Source organism: Pyrgilauda ruficollis, unplaced genomic scaffold (genome assembly GCF_017590135.1).
Source record: "Pyrgilauda ruficollis isolate IOZ18807 unplaced genomic scaffold, ASM1759013v1 scaffold164, whole genome shotgun sequence".
Classification (NCBI taxonomy): domain Eukaryota; kingdom Metazoa; phylum Chordata; class Aves; order Passeriformes; family Passeridae; genus Pyrgilauda; species Pyrgilauda ruficollis.
The window spans coordinates 1,265,551-1,286,807 of NW_024515209.1; the positions used below are offsets into that span (position 1 = coordinate 1,265,551).

General features: G+C 48.8%; 2 protein-coding genes and 1 long non-coding RNA gene across 7 annotated transcripts; 2 read left to right on the forward strand and 1 right to left on the reverse strand.

Moving 5' to 3' along the window:
- Window positions 1-1,827: 1,827 nt before the first annotated feature.
- Window positions 1,828-4,602, forward strand: LOC121351301. Its single transcript, XR_005954776.1, has 4 exons — window positions 1,828-1,963; window positions 3,247-3,462; window positions 4,333-4,349; window positions 4,526-4,602. It is a non-coding gene; the product is annotated as an uncharacterized LOC121351301 (long non-coding RNA).
- A 135-nt stretch (window positions 4,603-4,737) lies between these two features.
- Window positions 4,738-6,560, forward strand: ANKRD34B (ankyrin repeat domain 34B). Its single transcript, XM_041463323.1, has one exon. It carries the CDS (start codon window positions 4,865-4,867, stop codon window positions 6,341-6,343), a length of 1,479 nt encoding a protein of 492 aa, XP_041319257.1. The 5' UTR covers window positions 4,738-4,864; the 3' UTR covers window positions 6,344-6,560.
- Window positions 6,561-6,833: 273 nt separating this feature from the next.
- FAM151B (family with sequence similarity 151 member B) lies at window positions 6,834-20,693 on the reverse strand. 5 transcript variants are annotated; one of them, XR_005954773.1, is made up of 9 exons: window positions 20,653-20,693; window positions 20,097-20,222; window positions 19,016-19,172; window positions 16,329-16,537; window positions 14,109-14,244; window positions 12,447-12,529; window positions 9,340-9,409; window positions 8,948-9,206; window positions 6,874-8,284 (listed from the first exon to the last, which is right to left on the reverse strand). XR_005954773.1 is itself a non-coding variant. In XM_041463281.1 (8 exons), exons 1-8 carry the CDS (start codon window positions 20,669-20,671, stop codon window positions 9,176-9,178), a joined length of 831 nt encoding a protein of 276 aa, XP_041319215.1. In that variant the 5' UTR covers window positions 20,672-20,693; the 3' UTR covers window positions 6,834-9,175. The 5 variants fall into 5 exon arrangements, 4 of the variants coding, with proteins under 4 accessions (XP_041319215.1, XP_041319214.1, XP_041319217.1 ...); XM_041463281.1 differs by having other exon boundaries at window positions 6,834-9,206; XM_041463280.1 differs by lacking the exons at window positions 6,874-8,284; window positions 8,948-9,206; window positions 9,340-9,409 and adding an exon at window positions 10,607-11,015.
- Window positions 20,694-21,257: the final 564 nt, after the last annotated feature.

Sequence of the window (21,257 nt, forward strand, 5' to 3'; positions counted from 1 at the left end):
TGATGGCTTCTCATTGATCCTGACGTGCACTTTTAAAAAACAGCAAGGCACAAACCCCCTTCACACTGCTCCTGGAACCTTCTCTCCCTGTGATGCCGAGCTGAGTGCTGTGCAGCTGGGTGCTGTTGTGCGGCCCTGGTGGCTCGTTTGGCTGCCAGCTCAGCCTCACCTGCCCTGCTGCACTCACCTGGCGGCTGTGTGCTCACACAGGCTCGCAGAGGGCTGCCTGCAGGGTCTCACGCAGCCCCGTGTGAGCAGCGAGGATGCCCTGCCAGGTGCCCTCCAAGAAACCCCCCTGGAGCCTCTGGGGACCATCAGGAAGGCTGTGGCTCACACATGTGTGAGAGAACACCCCGTGAGCAGCACCAGAGGCACCCAGCGTCTGCAGAGAGCCCAGCAGAGCGCAGGGATGGGAAGGGTCAGGCTGGCTGCTGCAGAGCAGCCGTGCTTGCGTGACCTGCAGACCTCCTGCCATGAATCCAAGGAAGACGTGGGCAGGGCCCGCCTGGATTTCTGCAGAGAACATCCTTGCACTGTGTCCCAGAAGATGCCCGCAGGCATTCTGCCAGAAGCGAAGAGGCTCAGGCAGCTGCTCCTGGATAGCCTGGAAGAAACAATGCCCAGAAGGGGTCTCACTGCTGTACACCAGAGGAGAATGAACACACGGCACAGCTGCATCCTTCCAGCAGCACTGCGTGGCAGGGAAAGAGCCAAGGGGCACAGACTGAGCCAAGGCTCTCCCTCTGAACCCCGCGAAACCCTCTGTCACTGTGAGGGTGACCCAGCACCAGCACGGGCTGCCCAGAAAGGCTCTGGAGTCTCTGTCCTTGGAGGCATTTAACAAATGGTGGCAGGGTGTTCCTGGGTGATCAGGAGGCTTGGACTGCATGGCCTCCAGAGATCCCCTCCAGCCTCAACCAGACCGTGTTTGTGTGGAGGTGTCCTAAGCTTGCATGGAAACCAAGAAGTGTCTTTGACTGTGCTTTGAAATTTCACAGGATTCTAGCCTGTGAAACTAACCAGGAATTACTGCAAAGTCAAACTTGGTCACACCTGAGGGAAGCATCTCCTTGGGCTCAGCTTCCTCTTTGCCCCTTAAATCCTGCCCTGGGTGGCTGGTGAGGAAGGTGATCGGTGGGTTGTTCCTCCGTTGGCTGCACCGGCAGGAGACCATAAAGCACAGCAGGGAGCCCTCGGTGCTGCCTCTGTCCGGAGCAGCCGCCCCCGCCAGGGCAACCCCGAGGTGCTGCGGGCTGGGGGCATGAGAGGGGCCGGGGCTCAGGAGGTGTGGGGTGACGGGGAGTGCGGGGCTGTGAGCTGTGGGACAGTGTGAGAGAAGGGGGGTGCAGCTGTGAGGGTGCGTGGGGTGACAGGAGGGCTGAGGGGTGGGCAAGAGCAGGGTGGTGTGGGGTCTGAGGGGTGTGTGGGGTCTGACAGGGCTGAGGGGTGTGTGGGGTACAAGGAAGGTGAAGGGTGTGACGGGTGTGTGGGGTGTGAGGAAGGCTCTGAGGGGTCTGAGGGTGTGTGGGGTGTGGGATACAAGGAGGGTGAAGGGTGTGCGGGGGGTGTGGGGTGTACGAGGTCTGAGGGCTGTGTGGGCTGACACGGGTGTTTGGGGTGTGAGGGGTATCTGGGGTGTCCGCGGTGTTGGGCTGTGGACGTGGAGGGGGGTGAGGGGCAGCCGCTGCGGGCAGCCGCGGGCTGCTGAGGGTCTTGAGGGTGCGAGGGGACCGAGCAGAGCGTGAGGGCGCGGATTTGGGTCTGGGGGAGCAGCCGTGGGGCACGGGGGCCCGCCGAGGCCGAGGGCGGTGCCGGGGGCGGTGCTCGCTGTCCCGGCGCTGCCGAGTGTCCCGGTGTCGCTCGGCGCCGCCGGGAGCGCCAGGAGCGGCGGCTCCGTCCCGTCCGCCCGCAGCGGAGCCGAGCGCGCAGGGAACGGCGCTGCCGCCTCGCCGCCGACAGCGCGGTAAAGTATTTGAACTAATTCTCGCAGCCTTCAGCTCGTGCTCGTGGTGTTTGCGTGTCGCTGTGTGTGCTCCTCTGTGCCGAGAACTTTGCGGTCCCTGCTCTTTCCCGGCTGCGCTCGGGGAGCCCTTTAGAGCCGCCAGGTTGCGAGTTGTGGTGGAAACTTTGGGGTGGTGGTGGTGCAGCAGTTTTGGCAGCGTTGGAATGGTAATTTTTGTAAATCAGTAGTAACTCGTACGTGGTAAATTTGAAGTAGCAAAACAAGTTTTTATTACCCTGAGTGAATTTGCCAGGTTTAATGTGTGTATGAAGAACCATAAAAATACCGAAGTGCTCATGCTCTTTGAGTGTGAAAGCTTTTTTCCGAGATGAGAATCAATGACAGTTTCACTGGAATGATTGTAGACTCTCTAAACACAACTGTGAGAGCCTGTTTAACTGTGAGGGTGCTGAGGCTCGGAGGGCAGGAGATCTGGCTCTCTCATTAAACAGGTGAGGAATACTTTGCAAAGACTCCTTCATTCATATCATGCATTCATGACACTGTTGCCTGTGTTTATTTGTTATAACGTCGATGGGCTCTTTCCCCCTCAGTGCTGTGATTAGACTATTAGATTCAGAACCAGGTTTTCATACTATGAGGTGCCTGGTGCTATTTTGTCTCAGAGTACTTTCCAGGACAATATTGCTGTTTGAAAACAAAGCTAAGCACTTTGTAAACAGCACTGTGCAGGAATATTATTTGCACAAGAATAAGAGGGATTTGTGGGTGATTTGACAGACCAGCCTATGATTCAGTGCCACACACTGAGTTCTCTAAGTTCCTCATTCCTCAAACTGCTTTAAAGCTTGAAGCTGCTTTCAAAGTTTGCCTTCACAGGTGAGAGGCACCTGTGTCAGTCCCGATAGCTTAGGAACTCTTGGAGTGCCTCTGACATGGCAGTTAATTCCATTTAGGAATGCTGTGTAGTCCCAATCTGTTCAGCACTGATCTGCGATGAATTATCCAACAAATTGCTATTTTAGGGGATCTGCCTGGCCGGGGGTCTCTCACTTCAAGACACCCAGCTGTGGGGTTTTTGGAGCAGGTTGTAGCCAGTCCAGGTGTGATATGATTAACAGATGAAGCTGTGGCTGTCACCCAGCACTCGGGAGTGTGTTCTGCACTGTGTTGTTCCAGTTGTGAACCTGTAACTCTTTTGGTGGTACAGCATCTGATTCCGGGGTACTTCTGTGTTTCTCTTCCCCATTTCATGAATCTTCTCTTCACTTTTCTCTGCACAGAAACATCTCAGGCTTTCTCCAGGCAAGTTCATACCTGCCAGCCCCATTTACTCCCAACTTTCCAACTTCAGCTATTGTCTTAGGTCAGCCTTCCCCCCTCAGACCAGCAGTCCTGCTGAAGTTGGCAGAAACAGCGAATTTCAGCAACAGGAGGGGTTAGAGGAGATGTCACAGCAGCAGCCTCACCCTCAGCCCTGACCTGCTGCACCACTTCAGGTAGCAATATTCTCTCTCCATGCCTGTTTAATATTTAATGTTCTTTTGGCCATAAAAGGTGTTTCTGCAGATGGAAAGGCTTATGTAATAAAAGCTATATCCCATCACGTAAGTCAAGTGAGCAGTTAAGTATCAGAGGAGCTTTAGATAAATAGGAAAGAAATGTAAAATCACCAACAACTTCCAGGAAGGTCAAAACCAGGGGAGGACACAACCAGAATTCTAACATGTGCATTATCTACCAGGTATTTCTTTGCAGTTTCCCTCTGGAAACCTAAATGCACAAATTGATTGGATATATTTATAAAAGATTTACAATAATCATGAATACATTACTTGCCAAAAGTACACATAAAAATCATAACAATGATTTGCACTTCAGTGAAAGCTGAGATAGACAGTACTGAGTTCTGTACTTTTATTATAATGGAGTGATTCCCTAAGTAATTTCAATGCCATTACCTTTTAAAAATGTTTTATCAAGACAGAGGGGTGAAAAAAACAAGCCACCAGTCAAAGTCAGATTTCCTCCCCAGATTTCCAGGTAGTAAATCTGACTCTCATTTTTTTTTGCTTGTTGGGCTTTTGGAACAAAGTATGTTGAGATTATGCTTCAAATTTGGTATTCAGAGTAAAACAGAATAAAATTGCTGCTTCTCAGGTACTCACCAGAACATTACTAGTGTGTTTTCAGTGATGAATAAAAATTATTAATGAATTGCCTTTATAGTTAAACCAGTGAAGCATTTTTATTTCTCTAGAAACACATTGTAAATAAATTAATGTAATCATGTAATGCATATCTAATCTTGTATTGGAACAATATTGCTCTGCCAGTCATTAAAAACTGACATTTTTTTTTCTCTAAAGGTTTTCCCTGCACACAGGTAAGCAAGCACAAAGAAGACAAAGAAGTTTCAGTTGCGTGTCTGCAGGTATACATTCTTATATGACTGTATATTGTTATTTATGTGATGTATGCTTAATGTTAATTAAGCTCTTAATTTTTGTTGTGAAACCTCCTGATTCTGTTTGATGTTGTCAAATGTTTCTTTTGTTGTAGGGCTGATACTGTCTGCTCAGGCAGAGGACTGTGTACAGGACAGTCAAAAACTAAGAAGGTGACAGCCATGCTTTAATCTTAAATAAATACTATCATTATATTGAAGGGGTTTTTTTAAGTTGTTAGCACATTTGTTGTAAGTCTAAAGGGTGGGAAAACCTTTCTTCTTTTCTTCCCTTCATATTTTTTTCACTAAATACGAGGGCGTTTCCAGGAGCAATTAGCACAGTCACACCCTCTGTTATTTTTCCCCATTTCCTTCTCTTTCTGCGGGGGACCCGTGTGTTTGGGGGGCAGCGCGGTGTGGCTGTGAGGCCAGGGCAGGTGCAGAGCAGGACGATGGAGGCAGCGGACGTGCCGCCCGAGGGCTACTCGCTGATCAAGGCCGTGTACCAGCGGCGGCTGCGGCTGACGCGCCTGCTGATCGACGGCGGGGCCTACGTCAACGAGAGCAACAGCCGCGGCGAGACCCCGCTCATGGTGGCCTGCATGACCCCCCACGCCGACCTGCAGAGCGCCAGCAAGGCCAGGATGGTCAAGTACCTGCTGGACAACAAGGCTGACCCCAACATCCAGGACAAGTCGGGGAAGACGGCGCTGATGCACGCCTGCCTGGAGAAGGCAGGCCCCGAGGTGGTGTCGCTGCTGCTGCTGAGCGGGGCTGACCCCAGCCTGCCCGACCACTCCAACTGCTCTGCGCTGGTCTACGCCATCAACGCTGCCGACAGAGACACCCTGGAGCTGCTGCTGAAGGCCTGCAAGGCACGAGGGAAAGAGGTGATCATCATCACCACAGACAAGTCAGCCTCAGGGAGGCAGAAAACAAAGCAGTACCTGAACGTGCCTCCTCCAGACCTCGAGGAGTGCACCTCCCCAGCTGACTGCACCTCCCCGTCAGAGATAGAGCCGAACGAGGGTCCAGAAGACCCATTCAGCTTTAAAGAGCTGTATGGTGGGCAGCCGGGGGACAACTCCTCTGAAAGGGTGCCACTAATGAGCAAATCCAGCTCCACACCAGCACGGTTCAAGCTGACGCAGGTGCTGCAGTGTGATCCATGGCTAAAGTGCTGTCCAGCAGTGTTTCAGCAGAGGAAAATTCCTTCTCCTCAAGAACTTCGGAGTATCAGTCCCATGGAAGAGCTCTCCTGTAAAGTCAGTGACCTTGACTTATGCAAGAGTGTCAGTCACGAAAGCAGAGACAGGAAGGGCACTGCTCAGGTAGTGAGAACCTCTGACCAAACCATGTCAAGGAAAGCACTACGCGATGCAATAAACTATCAGACTCCTTTTGTTGAAGAGAAACATAACCCCAGTGAGATTCCCATGGGCATGGATGCCAGTTTGGGACAGATCAGCTTACTTTCAAACCTTGGCAGTATTATCAAGAAAGGAAGCGGAGAACCAAATTACAACATCTCCAGTTCTCAGTTAGCTAACACTCTAATTCCTGCTGCTGATACCAAAGGTAGTAAGTCACCAAAAGGAAATAAAGAGATTCTTCCTACGTACCAGACTTTGTTACCAAGTCCGAGAAGAGTTCTGGAGATGTCTCCTCTTTCTCCAAGAGGCAGAAATCAGGCTCCTCTAGAGGAAGAGAGCTCAGGAGCCCTAGTGCTGGATCAGACGAGGCCAGGTTTTCTGCCTCCACTGAATGTGAGCCCCCGCCCCCCAGTCCCAGAGCTCACTGTCATAAACACAGTTTCTGGAATGATTTCTTATGGACAAACTCACTTAGTGCCCCCAGGATCTGCCTGCCCTAAGGGGACCAAAGAGACGAATCTGCTGCGGCGGAGGCCGTATGAGCAGATCACAGTCTGAGCAGATTCAGCAGTTACTGAATCTTTACCAGGAGAGCAAAGGGGATCTTTATGATATGTAAATATTCACTGCAGTCCTTGACTGTAATGGTATGTATCACAAAATAGAGCAGGTCTGTGATGTAAAGTAATGTCTGCCTCAGGATGAGTGCTACAGCTCAGAAACTAAAAGAAAAGACATCGAATGAGGCTGTCTTCTGCAGAATAAGGAGTGTTTATTTTGCTGGTTTTGTAAAGTTTTCAACTTGCCTCTGGCAGACAAACCACAACAGTCCGTAAGCATTGCAGTTCTCATTGTAGGTTGTAAATACTACCCCTGCAAGCTTTCCCCAAACACACGCCCTTGCAGCGCCCAGAGAGGTGGTGCACACGGACTCCGGGACCCCGAAGCGTTTGGCTGTGATGCTGGACAGCGGACTGCCCGTGTCCAGGTTGTATATAGAAACCCCAGAGACCCCGGCGTGTGGCGGGGTGGGCGGCAGCAGGCGCACGCCGGCGGTGTCTGCTGGCCGCAGCAGCCTCGCAGACACGTCAGAGCTGGTGACACTGCTGTCGCCGGGCTGTGCAGCCCGCAGAACCGCGGCTGCGGGCTGGCAGCCTTCTCCGGAGCCCGGCTGGCCCCGGGAGCCGGCGGTGGCAGCCCCGGCGCTCTGCCGCGCTGCCGGGAGCCCGCAGGGCGAGTGACCTGCCCGGGGTGTGCCACAAGCCAGCCCCGCTCAGGCTGTCCCCGGGCAGCCTCCGGAATCCGCTCCCTTGGGAAAAGCGAGGCTGCGGGGGCAGAGCCTCACCTGGAACGGGCTCTGTAGCCGCCTGCAGCTCTGGAGCCCCCAGAGAGAGACCTGGCCGGCAGGCTGGGCAATCTGCCCCAGTGACAACCGGGGTGCGACACCGGGACACACCCAGGGTGTCTGCACGAGCAGGGGCACTGCACACACACACATTTGGGAGCAGGGAAGAGCTCTGTCCTCCCGCTCAGACAAACCCAAAAAGGATAAACCCACAGCTTCAGGGAAGGTGAGGCCCTGGCACAGTTTCCCCAGAGAAGCTGTGGCTGCCCCATCCCTGGGAGTGCTCCAGGGGCTTGGAGCCCCCTGGTCTGGTGGAAGGTGTCCCTGCCATGGCAGGGACCTTGGAATGAGATGGCCTTTTATTTCAGATGGTTTCCAACCAAACCACTCTGTGGTCCCTGTGAGTCTAATTATGAAACTCACCTGGGAGATGGAAACCCACATTTTGTCTCATTGGAAACAGAGGGCAGAATTTCCCACAAGTGGAATGCCGTCCTCTGCAGCCTCCGAGCTACTGTGTGTTTTTAAGTATCTCTATCTAAAAATCTTTCTTTCCTTTAGTGTCTTGTGATTCCAAGTATCTCCCTTGTCTTTGTGTGCATCCCATAGATGCTGGATTTCTGGTATTGCATTTAGCATTTAGATCTCATCTTCTAAATGATGAGAAAAAGTGAATGTGTTCTATTTTGTTGTAACTTACAGAAATTAGTTGTACTGGAATTGTGTCTGTGTAATGTGAATTTCAGTATACTGAAATGAGGTATTTATTTCCTGAAAATACTCAGTGGGTATGTTGCAGCTTCAGTCAAAGTTCACCATATCTGACATTGCCTAAAAAAAGCCTGTAATGTTATGTAGCTTTGCACTTAGTAGGAGACAATTTAACGGGGATCTTAAGTATAAAACAGTGCTAAGGGGATCTTAAGCATAAACCAATTTAGAGAGGATCGGAGACATAAAACAATTTGAAGGGGATCACAAACATAAAAATATTTAATGGGGATCATCACCATAAAACAATTTAATGGGGATTCTAAACATTAAACCATTTAAAGGGGATTACAAACATATACACTGTGTAAATAACTTTTTGAGAGTATTTGTTTCCATTCAGGTTCTGCCTTTTCCTTCAGGAGATTTTCCTGGATCAGGCCCTGTGCACACCAGGTAAAAAAAAGAATTATGTGGACATATTTTTATGATCCAGAAATTACGTGGAACAACAAATGCCAGTATTAACTGAATACAAATTAGTCCCTACACAGAATACACTTTCCAAATGTTTTGATGATAATACAAAAGGAAATGGCAAGTTCTCATCTGTTCATCTCACCATGAAGTTTAAATATTTGAAGGGGAAAATAGATCTTTAAAAGAAAATTTCTTTCTTAGAAGAAATTGACTATCACCAAGTGTTCTAACTGGTATATTTGCTGAGGGTATAAAGCCCCATTTATGCTGTTTTGATTTGAAAATTAATTATCTATATGGGACTATGGCTCCCTTAAATGAAACCGTAATTTTTCTATGAAGTGCTCAGACAATGGAGGGAAGTAGCAAGCGTCTTGAAAAGGGAAGTTTTTTGGTAGTGTTACTGGTATTTTGTGATTAATTGTGATGCAAAGTAGTGTGAAGTGTTCATGTTATTGCTTGTGTTACTGTTACAAGTGACCTTCAAAGGAAGAAGCTTTGTTCTCTTGCTGTTGTTATGCTGAATAAATAAAAGTTATTTTTCCCCCCTCAGAGGGAACATGGAAATAAGCACATGCTTTTATTCACTACTCAGGAAATGATGAGTCATTGCAAAAGGTACTCACTCAGAAGTGTTTCTCAGGCTGCCTCTGTACAAGAAAATGGGCACAGTTACTTCGATTTAATCCAATACAGCTAAATTTGTCCAGAGTGTGGTGCGAGAGAGGCTCTTCCCACCTGCCGGAAGCTTCCTGTGGCTCCACTTGTGGAGCAGAGATGCACTTGTGTTATCTCTGAAGCCTTAATCCATGACATTTCCCAGCCACCCCGATGTTCTTTTCAGCACAGCGCGGTCAGCCCGACCCGAGTGCCTGACGCTGACTCCTGGGTTAAAAACAAGCCCTTTCGGTGTCCTCGGCGCGGGGGGCTGTGGCCCCACGGCTGCCGGTGACACCGCGGTGACACCGCGCTGAGCGACAGCCACGCTCCCCCCGGGCGGAAAGGATTTCAAACCCACCTGCCTGCCGGGGAAAGGTGGGAAACAATTCGGGATTTTTCCTCCTCGCCTTCGTTTTCTCTGCAGAATGCTGTGAAACCACACAATGAAAGTAACTTCAAAACAAATAGTGGCGGCTTCACAAAAAGCTGTGATTACATAAGAATTCCCATTATTTTGGTTTAAGAGATTTAAGAACAGCCAGTCACTACGCAAAAATGTCATAAACTAGCAGTTTTCAAGGTTGTGTTTAAGGTGCAATGTTCAAAATATAGACTTCAAAATATCGTTCCCTGCACATTTAATTTAGTTTTGCTTTTAAGAAGTAATTGCTTTGTTTTGATCTTTGTCTTTTACAACTGCATGGCACTTCCAAAAGAATATTGCCACAATTTGATGCAGCTATAAAAGAAAAACAGTAAACTAAGTAGGCACTAAATTTCCTTTTTTCTCCTCATCAATCCCATGTCAGACCTTTATCTCTCTGCGTGCCATATACAGCAGAACTAATTACTTTCCCAACTAAAGCAAGGGATTTATAAACAAAGATTCTTACATTTTCACTGTAAGGTATTACTGCACTAACTTCAAGGAAATCAGGTTTCATCACGAAGCACCTTAGGAAAGCTCAGAGGGGTTTTCAGAGTCAAAGGGATAACATTCCAACTGTCATCACTAAATATTCCCATAAAACACCCAGCTGTCAGCCCTCTTGGAAAGACAACAGGTTTTTACTCCTGCACACAAGTTGACCTTTATTGTAAAAAAGCTCCCCAACATACAGATACATATACACACACATATATATGTATATGTGTCAATATGCACAATTCCTGTTTCTCAGCAGCACCTGTTACCTGAGCCAGGCTTGTCCTGGGCTGATGACGCAGGCAGCTGCAGAGCTCGTGTTAATCCAGGGGTTTTGTCCCCAAAATTATGCCCAGCTAGTTTAAAATTATCCTGGGATCTCATGGTGAACATCAGAGATATTTTTTAGAAATATACGGGGAGCTATTTATTCTGAAGTTCCTGAAGCCCAGACACAGAGGCACGCTGAGGAACTGCAGTAAATTCCTGTATTTTTTCCCCGAAAGCATCAGCAATTTTCATCACTTTCATGCGAGTTTTGCAGAGGGAGGGAGTTCAGCCTGCCTTCTCTCAAAAACGTGTTGATTTTTAAAGAAAAACCTGACCTGTACAAATATTTTAAAACTACATTAATATCTCACTGCCAGCCCCACAGCAACACATTTTATTTCAGGAGAGCATCTGAATAAACACAGAGAAGCAAAATCAAATTAATTTATTTATGTGCAAGTCATATTAGACTGTCATAAACAACTTCACAGGGGACTAGCAAAGATAAACAGGTAAAAGTACTTACAGAAATTCATATATATAGATTCATCCATACAGAATAATCATATTCACCACACAGACATTTCCTGGTAATCCAGATGATGTCTTCTTTAATTTTACCTGATTATCCTGTTTACTGACATCCACAGATACTGCTCAGATGTACTTCTTCCTTAAAAATACTTCTCCAATTGCTGATGTTTTTTACTTAATAGTTTAATGAGTTGTTTTAACAAATCCCAGTACTTCAGGTGGGAACTGGTCAGTGGGAGGATTTCTAAACAGCAGAAAAATGTGTCCCTGTGGTCCAAAGAGGCCTACCACTGAGAGATGAAGTCCTGCAAATCAATGAATGCAACTGCCTGCAGCAAACCACAACTGAGAAATGAATCCTTCTCCAAACTCACCACAGAAATCACACAGCCAAGCCTGACCCTTTGGTGGTTACTGGCACTCACTTTGTGAGTGATTAAATTAAATCAAGTACTCTGTTTAGCTACCCCAAAATCAGGTAATTGTCTTCTTTATGTGGAAAAATTTGTTCCTAATTTTAGTCAAGCACACCCCAGTAGATGGCCAAAATGAAGAAAGCTCTACCCCTCAATAACAGAAAACACCTATTAGATAAATCTCTCAAACGAGTTGTAGGTAACAAAAGGAAGTCTTGAATTTTAATGTGAGATCACGATAATTCAAGATTTAGCATTAAGAAATGTAGCTACCTTTTCTATCAATCACAGCTGTATCAATGCCATGTAAGAGCCAAAAATTACTGTAACTTACTGGAGTACTAACAGCTTGTAAAATGTTGTGTACACTGTCTGTTAGGTTAACAGATGAGTTAATAAAATTCCCACAGGAATCATGTGATGGGAAAACGAAGACAAGAAGTTGACAAAGTAATGCTTCTCAAGGCATTAGCTGTGATTCAGAAGCTAAAATGTCCTCTGTGATTGTGGAAGAAAGCTTTGGTTTTTCTGGTATCGTTTGTGGTGTTTGGCAGAAGCCGATCCCACAGGGCCTGTGTCTCAGTCTGTGTGAATTTTGGGGAATTGCAGCAGCAAAAGAGGCAATGAATGATTTCAACGAACCAGGTCAGGGTCTTCCTGCAGGTGTTATAGCAGGGGTTTGGCTTTTACTGCAGGACATTTCCACTGTGGAGGATTCTGAGAGCTGCAGGGCTGCACAGGCCCAGTGACGGCCGAGGGCCTGAGAGCCACGGGGAACGTCCCTGCAGCCCTGGGGAATGTCCCTGCAGCCCGGGGACAGCCCTGGGGACAGCCCTGGGGAATGTCCCTGCAGCCCTGGGACAGCCGAGGTGTGGGGACAGCCTTGGGGACAGCCCAGGTGTGGGGACAGCCCTGCTGGGAACAGCTGAGCCTGGGGACAGTGCTGCCACTGCTGCCACAGCCAGCCCAGCTCGCAGCACCAGCCAGGGCTGCTCCCTGGCCATGGCACAGAGCAGAGCAGCTGGCAGTGCCACCCTCCCCTCCTGGAGCAGGGACAAGGAGGAGGGCACTGCATTTCTGCCGGAGAGGCCTCCCTACACAGTGCCACACAAAACTGCTCCAGGTACACAGGCGTGCTCCACACGCTCCTTCTGGCACGGACACTGCCTGGCTTTGAACAAAAACATCCTCACATTTACAGGGGCTCACAGTAAAAGCACTACAGAGTCAGACACTGCCTGCTTTGCATTTACTACTCTATTCCTATGGCTTTTTTGAATTCAGAATTTTGTGGCTCAAAAATGTCATAATAAACCCTACTTTTATCAAAATTGTCTCGGATGAGAAGCAAGTCTTCTAGAGAATACATGTCCTCCTTTCCTGTCCAAACAGTGAGGCTGTACCTATGTCCAGAACAAGGGAGAAAACAACACAACAAAGAGAAAACAAGTATGTTAGGATAAAGCATGTAAACCAGAAAGACATTGCACTAATAGACTCCTAAAAATACTCAGGATTACAGCATCCTAACTTTAGAAATGTAATGAAATACAAACAACTGCACCCCCAGACCAATTTATCTGTGACTGTTCTGCCAAACCTCAGAGGGATTTAAATAAAGAACCTCAGGTAAATATCCAGCACAGAAATTTACCAGAAAAAGCATTTCAGTTTTGATAAATTAATCAACAGTCACAAACTGAGCCTCAAAACAGGAAATATGATGCAATCCCAGACACAGGTGATTGTTGTGCTCTGTGCCTTGTCACATCAGCGATGTGTAGAGATGCCACCTAACCCAACTCTCATTAATTGCACAGAACTTCTCAAAAAACACTGAAATACACCAAAGCATTATTCAGTTAAAGCACGACTTCCACATCCTCCACATGACTTATATATTCAGGTTTTCCCCTTTGTTTAATAAAACTGTATTTATTTTAAAAATTCATAAATCAGAATTCAGCTATATGTGAGTAAAACTGGCTCAGGAATGTCTGTCTTCTAATGCCACTGAAGAACCCCCTTGATTGTTGTGAGGTAAAAGAGAAAATCTGAATATTTCAGTGACAATAATGTTTGTATCCAATGATATTTGAGATTGACACAATTCATACGATACATTCTTAATGCAATAATATTTTTAAATAATTTTCCCAGTTTTAACAGCTTAATTCTAATTTCTGTCTTCAGTCTTCATCAGAAAAAAAAATAGTATTAGCACTTTATTTGCCTACCCTGTTGTTCTGAATAATTAGAAATTTTTCGGAGATTCCCTTAAGTTTTCTGTCATGGGCTTTGACCTTGGCTGGAACAGTTTTATTAAACTCTGGGTAGGAAAAGCGGTTGAAAAAGATGAGTAAATAAATGGCAATATGTGGGAAGCTGGTTTTATTCTCATTCTATTACATGTGAATAATTTTTATAATTAAATGGTTAGGGATTGGTAAGAATGATTTCTAAAGGAAAATATAAGTTCCTGTATGAAAACCACTGAATACATTTCAAGTGCCTCAGCAAAATTAATTAGCTTGGAGGGAAACACCTGATTTCCAATCTAAACATCATCGCTGACATTTTTAAAAAATGCTATAAAATAATATAAATAGTGAATCCAATATAAAGCCTTAGGATTGCATGAATTCCCAATTGCAACATCAAACTATTTAGTCTATTTAACTACATTCATCTCAGGAAATGTTTGCAGCAGAACTGGGTAACACACCTACGCACTATTTAAAAGTCCTCATAGTAGGTAATGAAAAATAAGCTTCTGGAACTTAACTACTTTACAGAAATTAATAGTGACCACTTCTGCCTGAGGACTCAAAGGCTTTGAGGCCTGTGGGAAATGAAACACTGGGAGAAGAATAATTTCCGTATTTGCAATGCCACTGGGCCGTGTGTGACGGGCGAGGGGCTGGCACTGGGCTGGCTCTGCTGGCCCCGGGGGCTTAGGGACACTCTGGGAGCAGCACTGACCTGTGGCACTGCTGCAGCAGCCACTGCAGCTGCGGGACGGAGCCGGGCACCAGCGCAGCCCTGACCGCGAACGTCACCGGCTGGGACAGCGGCTGGCACAGCCGCCACATCTCCTGCACCGCGGGCCACTCGTAGCCTGGGGACACACAGGACACTGAGAGCCCTGGGGACACACAGGGCACTGAGAGCCCTGGGGACACTCGGGACACTGAGAGCCCTGGGGACACACAGGACAGTGAGAGTCCCTGGGGACACACAGGACACTCAGAGCCCTGGGGACACACAGGACAGTGAGAGTCCCTGGGGACACACAGGGCACTCAGAGCTCTGGGGACACACAGGGCACTGAGAGCCCTGGGGACACACAGGACAGTGAGAGTCCCTGGGGACACTCAGAGCCCTGGGGACACTCAGAGCTCACACAGACTCTGGGGACAGACACAGTGTCCCTGGGGTCCCTCTGGAGACACAAAACCTGCACATCCAGCATTCCTGAACAGCAGGCACTTCCACCATGGAACTGCTCCGTGGCTCTGAGCAACAGATGTCCCAGAGGAAAAATGCAATAAATGCAATATCTACATGGACAATGAACTTGCTGTGAAAACCTTTATTTCCTATACTTAACATACATGCTTACTTACTTTACATACACTACAGAATGTGGCATTTTTAATGTATCTTTGTCCTTTCTCTAAAAAACTCTGCTGCCACTGACTTCAATATGGCCTAGTTTAACATTGTCAGGGTCCCTTTACAATAAAAACATTAAGAAAAAATTAGGACAAAAATTAAATTAATCCACCAGCAATGAAGATATAGAAAATCAAAAACACATGGCCAAAACCATTCTGTGCCTAAAAATGCTACAATCAAGCAACCTAAAATACTGGAAGTGCCTTTGCTAGTTTTACAAGGACTGGAGCTATTTCAAATTATATTTACCTGTTCTTTTGTTTCTACAGGCTATGAAAATCCTATAACAGCAGTTAATAAGTTTTTCCTCAATTGCTCAGACAGAATGTGGTGACTAGAAAGAGTAAAATTACACTAAATATTAAAAGAAGTTTTCTGGGGCAAGCAGCAACTTTTAGGTGAAATTACTCAAATGAGCTGGTTTTCTTACGTTTTACAGCAGAACCTCACATAGTATTTCCATAAAGAAATTTAGAATGGAGATACAATGAAATTTGTTTTCACAGGTTAGCCAGTATTTCTAATGCATTTTCCAGCAATTTTTTCCTGCACTGAAAATACTTGGGAGAAAGCACTGAAAACTTTAATAACACTGCAGTATATCATACAACAAAATACTAAATCTTGCTAATGAGTAAGGAGAAATGGGAATGGTGCAAAATGCTGCCATGGTGGCCTCAGACAATATTGGAGGGGACTCTGCTTCTCATCATGACAATTCCAAGAGAAAGCTTGTGAAAAAGACCCTATAATAATAAAAATTGGAAAGTTTACTGCAAAACATTCAAGTTTCCAAGAGAAATGAAGGGATAAGGCTGACCCAAAACTTGATTTCAGTGACCAAAGAAAGCAGAGATGAAGTTCCACATTTTCAGGTGATCTGTTTCTCCTCAGGACAGATGCCAGGGCTCCGACCAGACCAATGCTCCCAGGATTCAGGGACAGCCCTCCCTGAAACACAGGCTGAGGAGCTTGTCCCTCAGAAGTGCTCAGCAGTGAAAAGGAGTTGAAGCACAAGCCAGCTTACTTTAGGAACAGAAAGATGTGATTTTCCCCCAGTTCCACTGCCACTGCAGCACTGCCCTGACTGCTGCACAGCACTCTGTCCAACACTGTGGGGGACAGAATATAAGAAAATAAAGATGGTGCAGAAAGTAATCTCAGCCCTAAGGAGTCGCAGCTGGGCCAGTTATCAAAGGTGAGGAGCAGGCCTGACTTTAGCAGGCCACAGCTGTCACCAAGAAGAAGAAGATGCTGTAAAAGAGTGGGTTGGCTGGCTGGGGAGGAGCTGGAGTCAGCTACTTTGTGAAGGAGGCAAGAGCCAGTGCTCTGAAGAGCTGCCTGTGAAACCACACCAAGAAGGTTTGAAACTTGTGTGACAAAGACACAACAGTATGGGACTTTTGCAATAATATGACAACACAAGACCCCAGCACGGGACAGGGTTCCACAATCACTGCCAGGACACGTCCTGGGGCTGCTGCCAGCTCACACACACGGGAAGCAAAGGAGCGCTGCCCTTACCTTGCCCTCGGTGGCAGCCTGTGGTCCAGCCCAGGGACAGGGTGGCCTCGGGGCAGGAGGAGGTGACAGCGCCCAGGAAGGCGCGGGCGTCCAGCGGCGCGCAGCTCCCGCAGGGCCCAGGCAGGATGTCCCCGTTCAGCCACACGGGTCTGTCCAGGGCCTGCCCCAGCTGCCCCAGCAGCTCCAGAGAGGGTCCCACGGCGGCCAGGCTGTGCCGGGATGCAGGGCAGGGTGAGGGCCGGCAGTGTCACCGCGGTGTCACCGCACGTGCCGGTGCCATCCGCTGACTGCCCCTGCAGGAGTGAAACCCCGGACTGCCACCCCTGCTCCCAGCCCTTCCTGGCCTCACTCACGACCCCCGGCCTTGTCACCTCTCCATCTCAGGCCTCAGGAGGGGTCTAACAAAGGAAGCCACTGCAGTGTCTAACACCTGTGTGTCATCAGACCTGAAAGCCACAAAGGCTGCAAGTTCAGTCCAAAGAGTGAAAGCCATCGCTCCCCACCTTAACCACGCTCAAAGGGGCTAAGAGCTCAGCACTATGTCACATCCAGACTCAGAGCTACCTTCAGATCCATGCAAGGTGATGCACCTTTACTAGGAGAATAAAAAGCCCAACACAGACCAATTTAAGGCAACTGAAAGAGAGAAAAGGCACCCACTTGAACATTTAATGCCTGGTTGTGGTTTGTCCCGCAGCTCCCAAGTGTGGCAGCACACAGAAGCCTGCCTGTCCAATGATCATCCGACAGATGATTATTAAATTGTTAAACATGAGCTGGCATCACTTGAGGAAACAGTGCAGACACTCTGAGAGCATTTAAAAAGAACTATGGTCACATATTCACACTGTCCTGTCCAGCCACAAGAAGAAGCACAATTACCTTTTCCCTACTTCTAGCCTACCAAAACTTTTGAAGCACTGTGGAAGGAAAGGAGATGGTTAACAGTGGTGAAAAGAAATGAACACCAAGAAAAATCTTCTTTCTGTCACAACCCATTAATTAATGCACTATGTAACACTGAGGAATTTAAAATCACTGTGGTCAAAGTTCTAGAATTAGCTTAGTTCTACACCCAACAACTCGCCCCCTGAGCTGCTTGTCTTGTTTCCTCTGTAAAGTCGGGTTGTGTATTCTGCCTTTTGTGGTGCTGGGAAGGCTGCAGAGAGCAGGGATTCCACTCACTGCAGATGAGCTCAGGCTCTTCAGGAGCAAAGCCAGTGATGGCTGGTGTGAAGGAGTGGGCTGCAGCATTTCTGACAGCCTGGGGCCAGAACAGTTGCTATCCTCACATATGCAAGGGACTGTCAGGCCCAGAGGAATGCCTCCCCTCGTACTGCAAAGTGTAAGGTAACGCAGTGAGAAAAAAGCACAAAGCAAATGGCAACACAGGGTTAAAAAAAAAAAAAAATTAAAAAAAGAAGGAAAAAACAAAGCAAAAACAACAACAATAAAGATATCCACTCCCAAAAAACTGCAAACCCCAGAGCACTGGTTTTGTTGCACTGCATTTAGAAAACTCAGACTTACTGCTGACTTTCTGTGAAATGACTTTGGCATTTCTGAAGTGGGACACTGAAGACCTTTTGCAGAATACATTAATTTCAGTAGCCAAAGCCAGCAGGAAATGTAATTATGTGGTCAATCAGGCTGAGAGAGCAGAGATATAAAAAGTATATTTTTGAAGCACCACTGAAATTATCTCCACAACTTCAACAATGGCATCCAATTAAATATTATGCAAAGGAACATCAAATTCTGTTATCACTTATTTGACTCTATCTGCACCGTGTGATGCACTTTTAAATGTTTTTATACAATCATACTTTTATAATGCCATGTACTTTTAAAAATTTTCTTGAATCACTCCACTTGGCTGTAAACTCCTGGTGGAAAAATGAAGGTAGGTAGTTTAAAATTAATTTAAACAATACATGAAATGGAGGAAAAACTTCACCAAAATTCACAAGAAATAAGCCCAAAAAAATGCCTACTACTTTTTTTCCCCTTCTCTGCCCAGAAGGACACACACAGATGCTGTGACAATAAAAAGGATTTAGCCTGCCCACGTTTTTTAGTTTCATGAACTTTCACATGAAAACGGTGACTGTGTAACACAGAACCACAGGCATAAATCCCATTTTACAACTGTCTCCTGCGGGGTTTTGCATTTCTATGGAGTACCTCAGCACTGATGAAGCTCTTTCTAATTTGCTGCCAAAACAGACTGAGCACATGGAAATTCAGACAAAGCAAGAGTCAGGAGCTGAAGGGGTGCATGTCTGGAAATCAGAGCTCATTTCAAACTCTTCCAAGGCAATCTCAGGTGTGTTTGCCATTCGAGAAATGAAAAAGTAATGGTTCAAACTGTGAGGGAACCTCTGAACATTTAGTTAGTAAGGCAGAGAAAGGAGCCTTCCAGAGAGGCACCAGCACTTCAGCTTCCCAATGGGAAAGTTCTGCTCACAGTGCCTAATTCACTGAGTAAAACAAATCATTACTTGTAGTTCAAAACACTTCTAAAGGTTTTGCTCTTGCCATGCTTTGAGAATTATGGCCCATGTTTCCACATGGATTATGCTTCTGAATGCTAAACTGCACAACAAGGAGCAGTTTGGCTGACAATCACCTGCAGAACTGTAACAGGTAAGAATGCAAACAGCACAACAATCTTTTTGTCAAGATACCTCTTGAAGTCGAGCTTGATGCCTTTATTGGTGCTGCCCATCTGCGCCAGCCACTCCTGCAGGGTGATGTCGCTGTCGGTGTCAGGGGGGTGAGCCAGGATGGGCTCCCTGTCCCCTCCCCGAAGCACAACATCCACCTCCACCATGTGCACGTCGCCTGGGGATGGAGAAATTAAACCTCAGCTTCCCGTGCTCCGGGGCAACAACCACCCAGCAAGTCTGGCCACGCCAGCCCCTGCAGCCTCGCGCTGTCTGTGACACAAAAGATGCCGTGCTGGGGGGTTTCCAGGCACTGAACTCTTTGCAAGCCTACAAACAAGTGACAAGTGATGTTTGAGGGTGCATTTGGCCAAGCAACCACGTGGGGTTGTTTCCTTCACAAATGGACATCCAACATGTGAATCCACTCTTGTTAAGTTGCAGATATTTTCCTCTGGAAACAGGGTTCTTGAGAGAGGGAAGATGAGTGCAGGATTTAACACTGGCAGAGACTGAGCATTCCCCTTGACTCACTGCCAAAACCGACAAGGAAAATGTTAGCTGGCACACACGACAGGCAAAGAGGGGTCTCAGGAGTGCTCAGACTCCTGAAAACAGCTTTATGTAATGAACTTGGGCAGTGCTGCCAGCTTTGCAGAGAACCCAATACACACAGTGAAATACGAAAAAAAACAGTTAGTGATGGTATTCAGGATAAAGCATATTATATATACATTTACACAAGTATGTGTTTGTCAAATGTTCACATAAATTTACATACAATTCACTGCCACCCAGGCTGCTCCACCAGGGCCCTTCTGGCTCTGCACAACCTTTCCCTGCCAGGAGGGGACACACGGGAGATTTGGGCTCTGCTCCAGGAACAGGGACAGGAGCAGAGGGAACGGCCTCAGGCTGGGCCAGGGCAGCTCAGGGTGGGCACAGCAGGAATTTCCCCATGGAAAGGGCACAGGGATTGGAATTGACCAAGTGGGGTTTGGAGTGCCCATCCCCGGAGGGATTTAACAGCCGTGGGGATCCTGGAGGAGGGAGAGGAACAGGAGGAGGAGGGGGAAGAGGAAGGGGCCTGTGCCACACTCACTTCGCGCGGCCTCCGCCGCCCGGGCCCTGCTGTTGGCGGCGTGGAACCAGCGCACGGCGGCCCCGTCCCGGGCCGCGATGTGCCCGCTGCGCAGGAAGTGATCCACGGGCCACTCGCTCCAGGCGCCTGCGGGGACACGGCGGGGACATGGGGGGAGCCCTCAGCGCGGCCCGCCCGCCAGAGACCGGCCCGGCCCGGCCCCGACACCGCCCTGACGGCCCCGGCCCGGCCCCGAGACCGCCCCGACAGCCCCGGCCCGGTCCGGACAGCCCCGAGACCGCCCTGACGGCCCCGGCCCGGTCCGGACAGACCCGGCCCGGCCCCGACAGCCCCGGCCCGGCCCCGAGACCGCCCTGAGAGCCCCGAGACGGCCCTCACAGCTCCCACCTGGCCCCGAGACCGCCCTGACAGCCCCGGCCCGGCCCCGACAGACCCGGCCCGGCCCTCACAGCCCCCGCCCGGCCCCGAGACCGCCCTGACAGCCCCGGCCCGGTCCCGACAGACCCGGCCCTCACAGCCCCGGCCCTCACAGCCCCGGCCCGGCCCCGGCGCTCACCCCGCGCCCCGCTCGCCATGGCCCGGCCCCGGCCCGGTCCCGCCCCGCCGGGGGCTGGATGCCGCCGCCTTCGCGCCGGGCGGGGCCGGGCCGTGCTGGGGCACGGTGGGGAGTGTGTTAGGATGGTCCCGAGCGGGAATATCTGTCTCTGTGTGCTGTGGAGCCTCACAGGCAGGAAGGGCCCGAGGCGCGGACAGGGAGCGGCGGCAGCCCGCGGACACGGACAGCCGGGGCTCCGAACGCTGTGGCACCGGAGGCAGTCAAATCGAGAGAACGCAGACCTGAGCCGGGCCAGGGCAGGCTCAGGGTGGGCACAGCAGGAATTTCCCCATGGAAAGGGGGCTCAGGAACTGCCTTGGCACTGCCCAGGGGGGTCTGGAGTGCCCATCCCTGGAGGTGTCACCTGGAGGTGGCACCCAGAGCTCTGGGCTGAGGACAAGGTGGGGATGGGGCACAGCTGGGACTCCATGGCTGGGAGGGATTTTCCAACCGCGTTAATTCTGTGGTTGTGTGTGAAATCAGGATGTTGGCGCAAGCCCTGCGTGGCTGGCAGCCTGGTGGAGATGCTCAGGGCAGAAGCAGACCCAGCCCTGCAGGCACAGCCC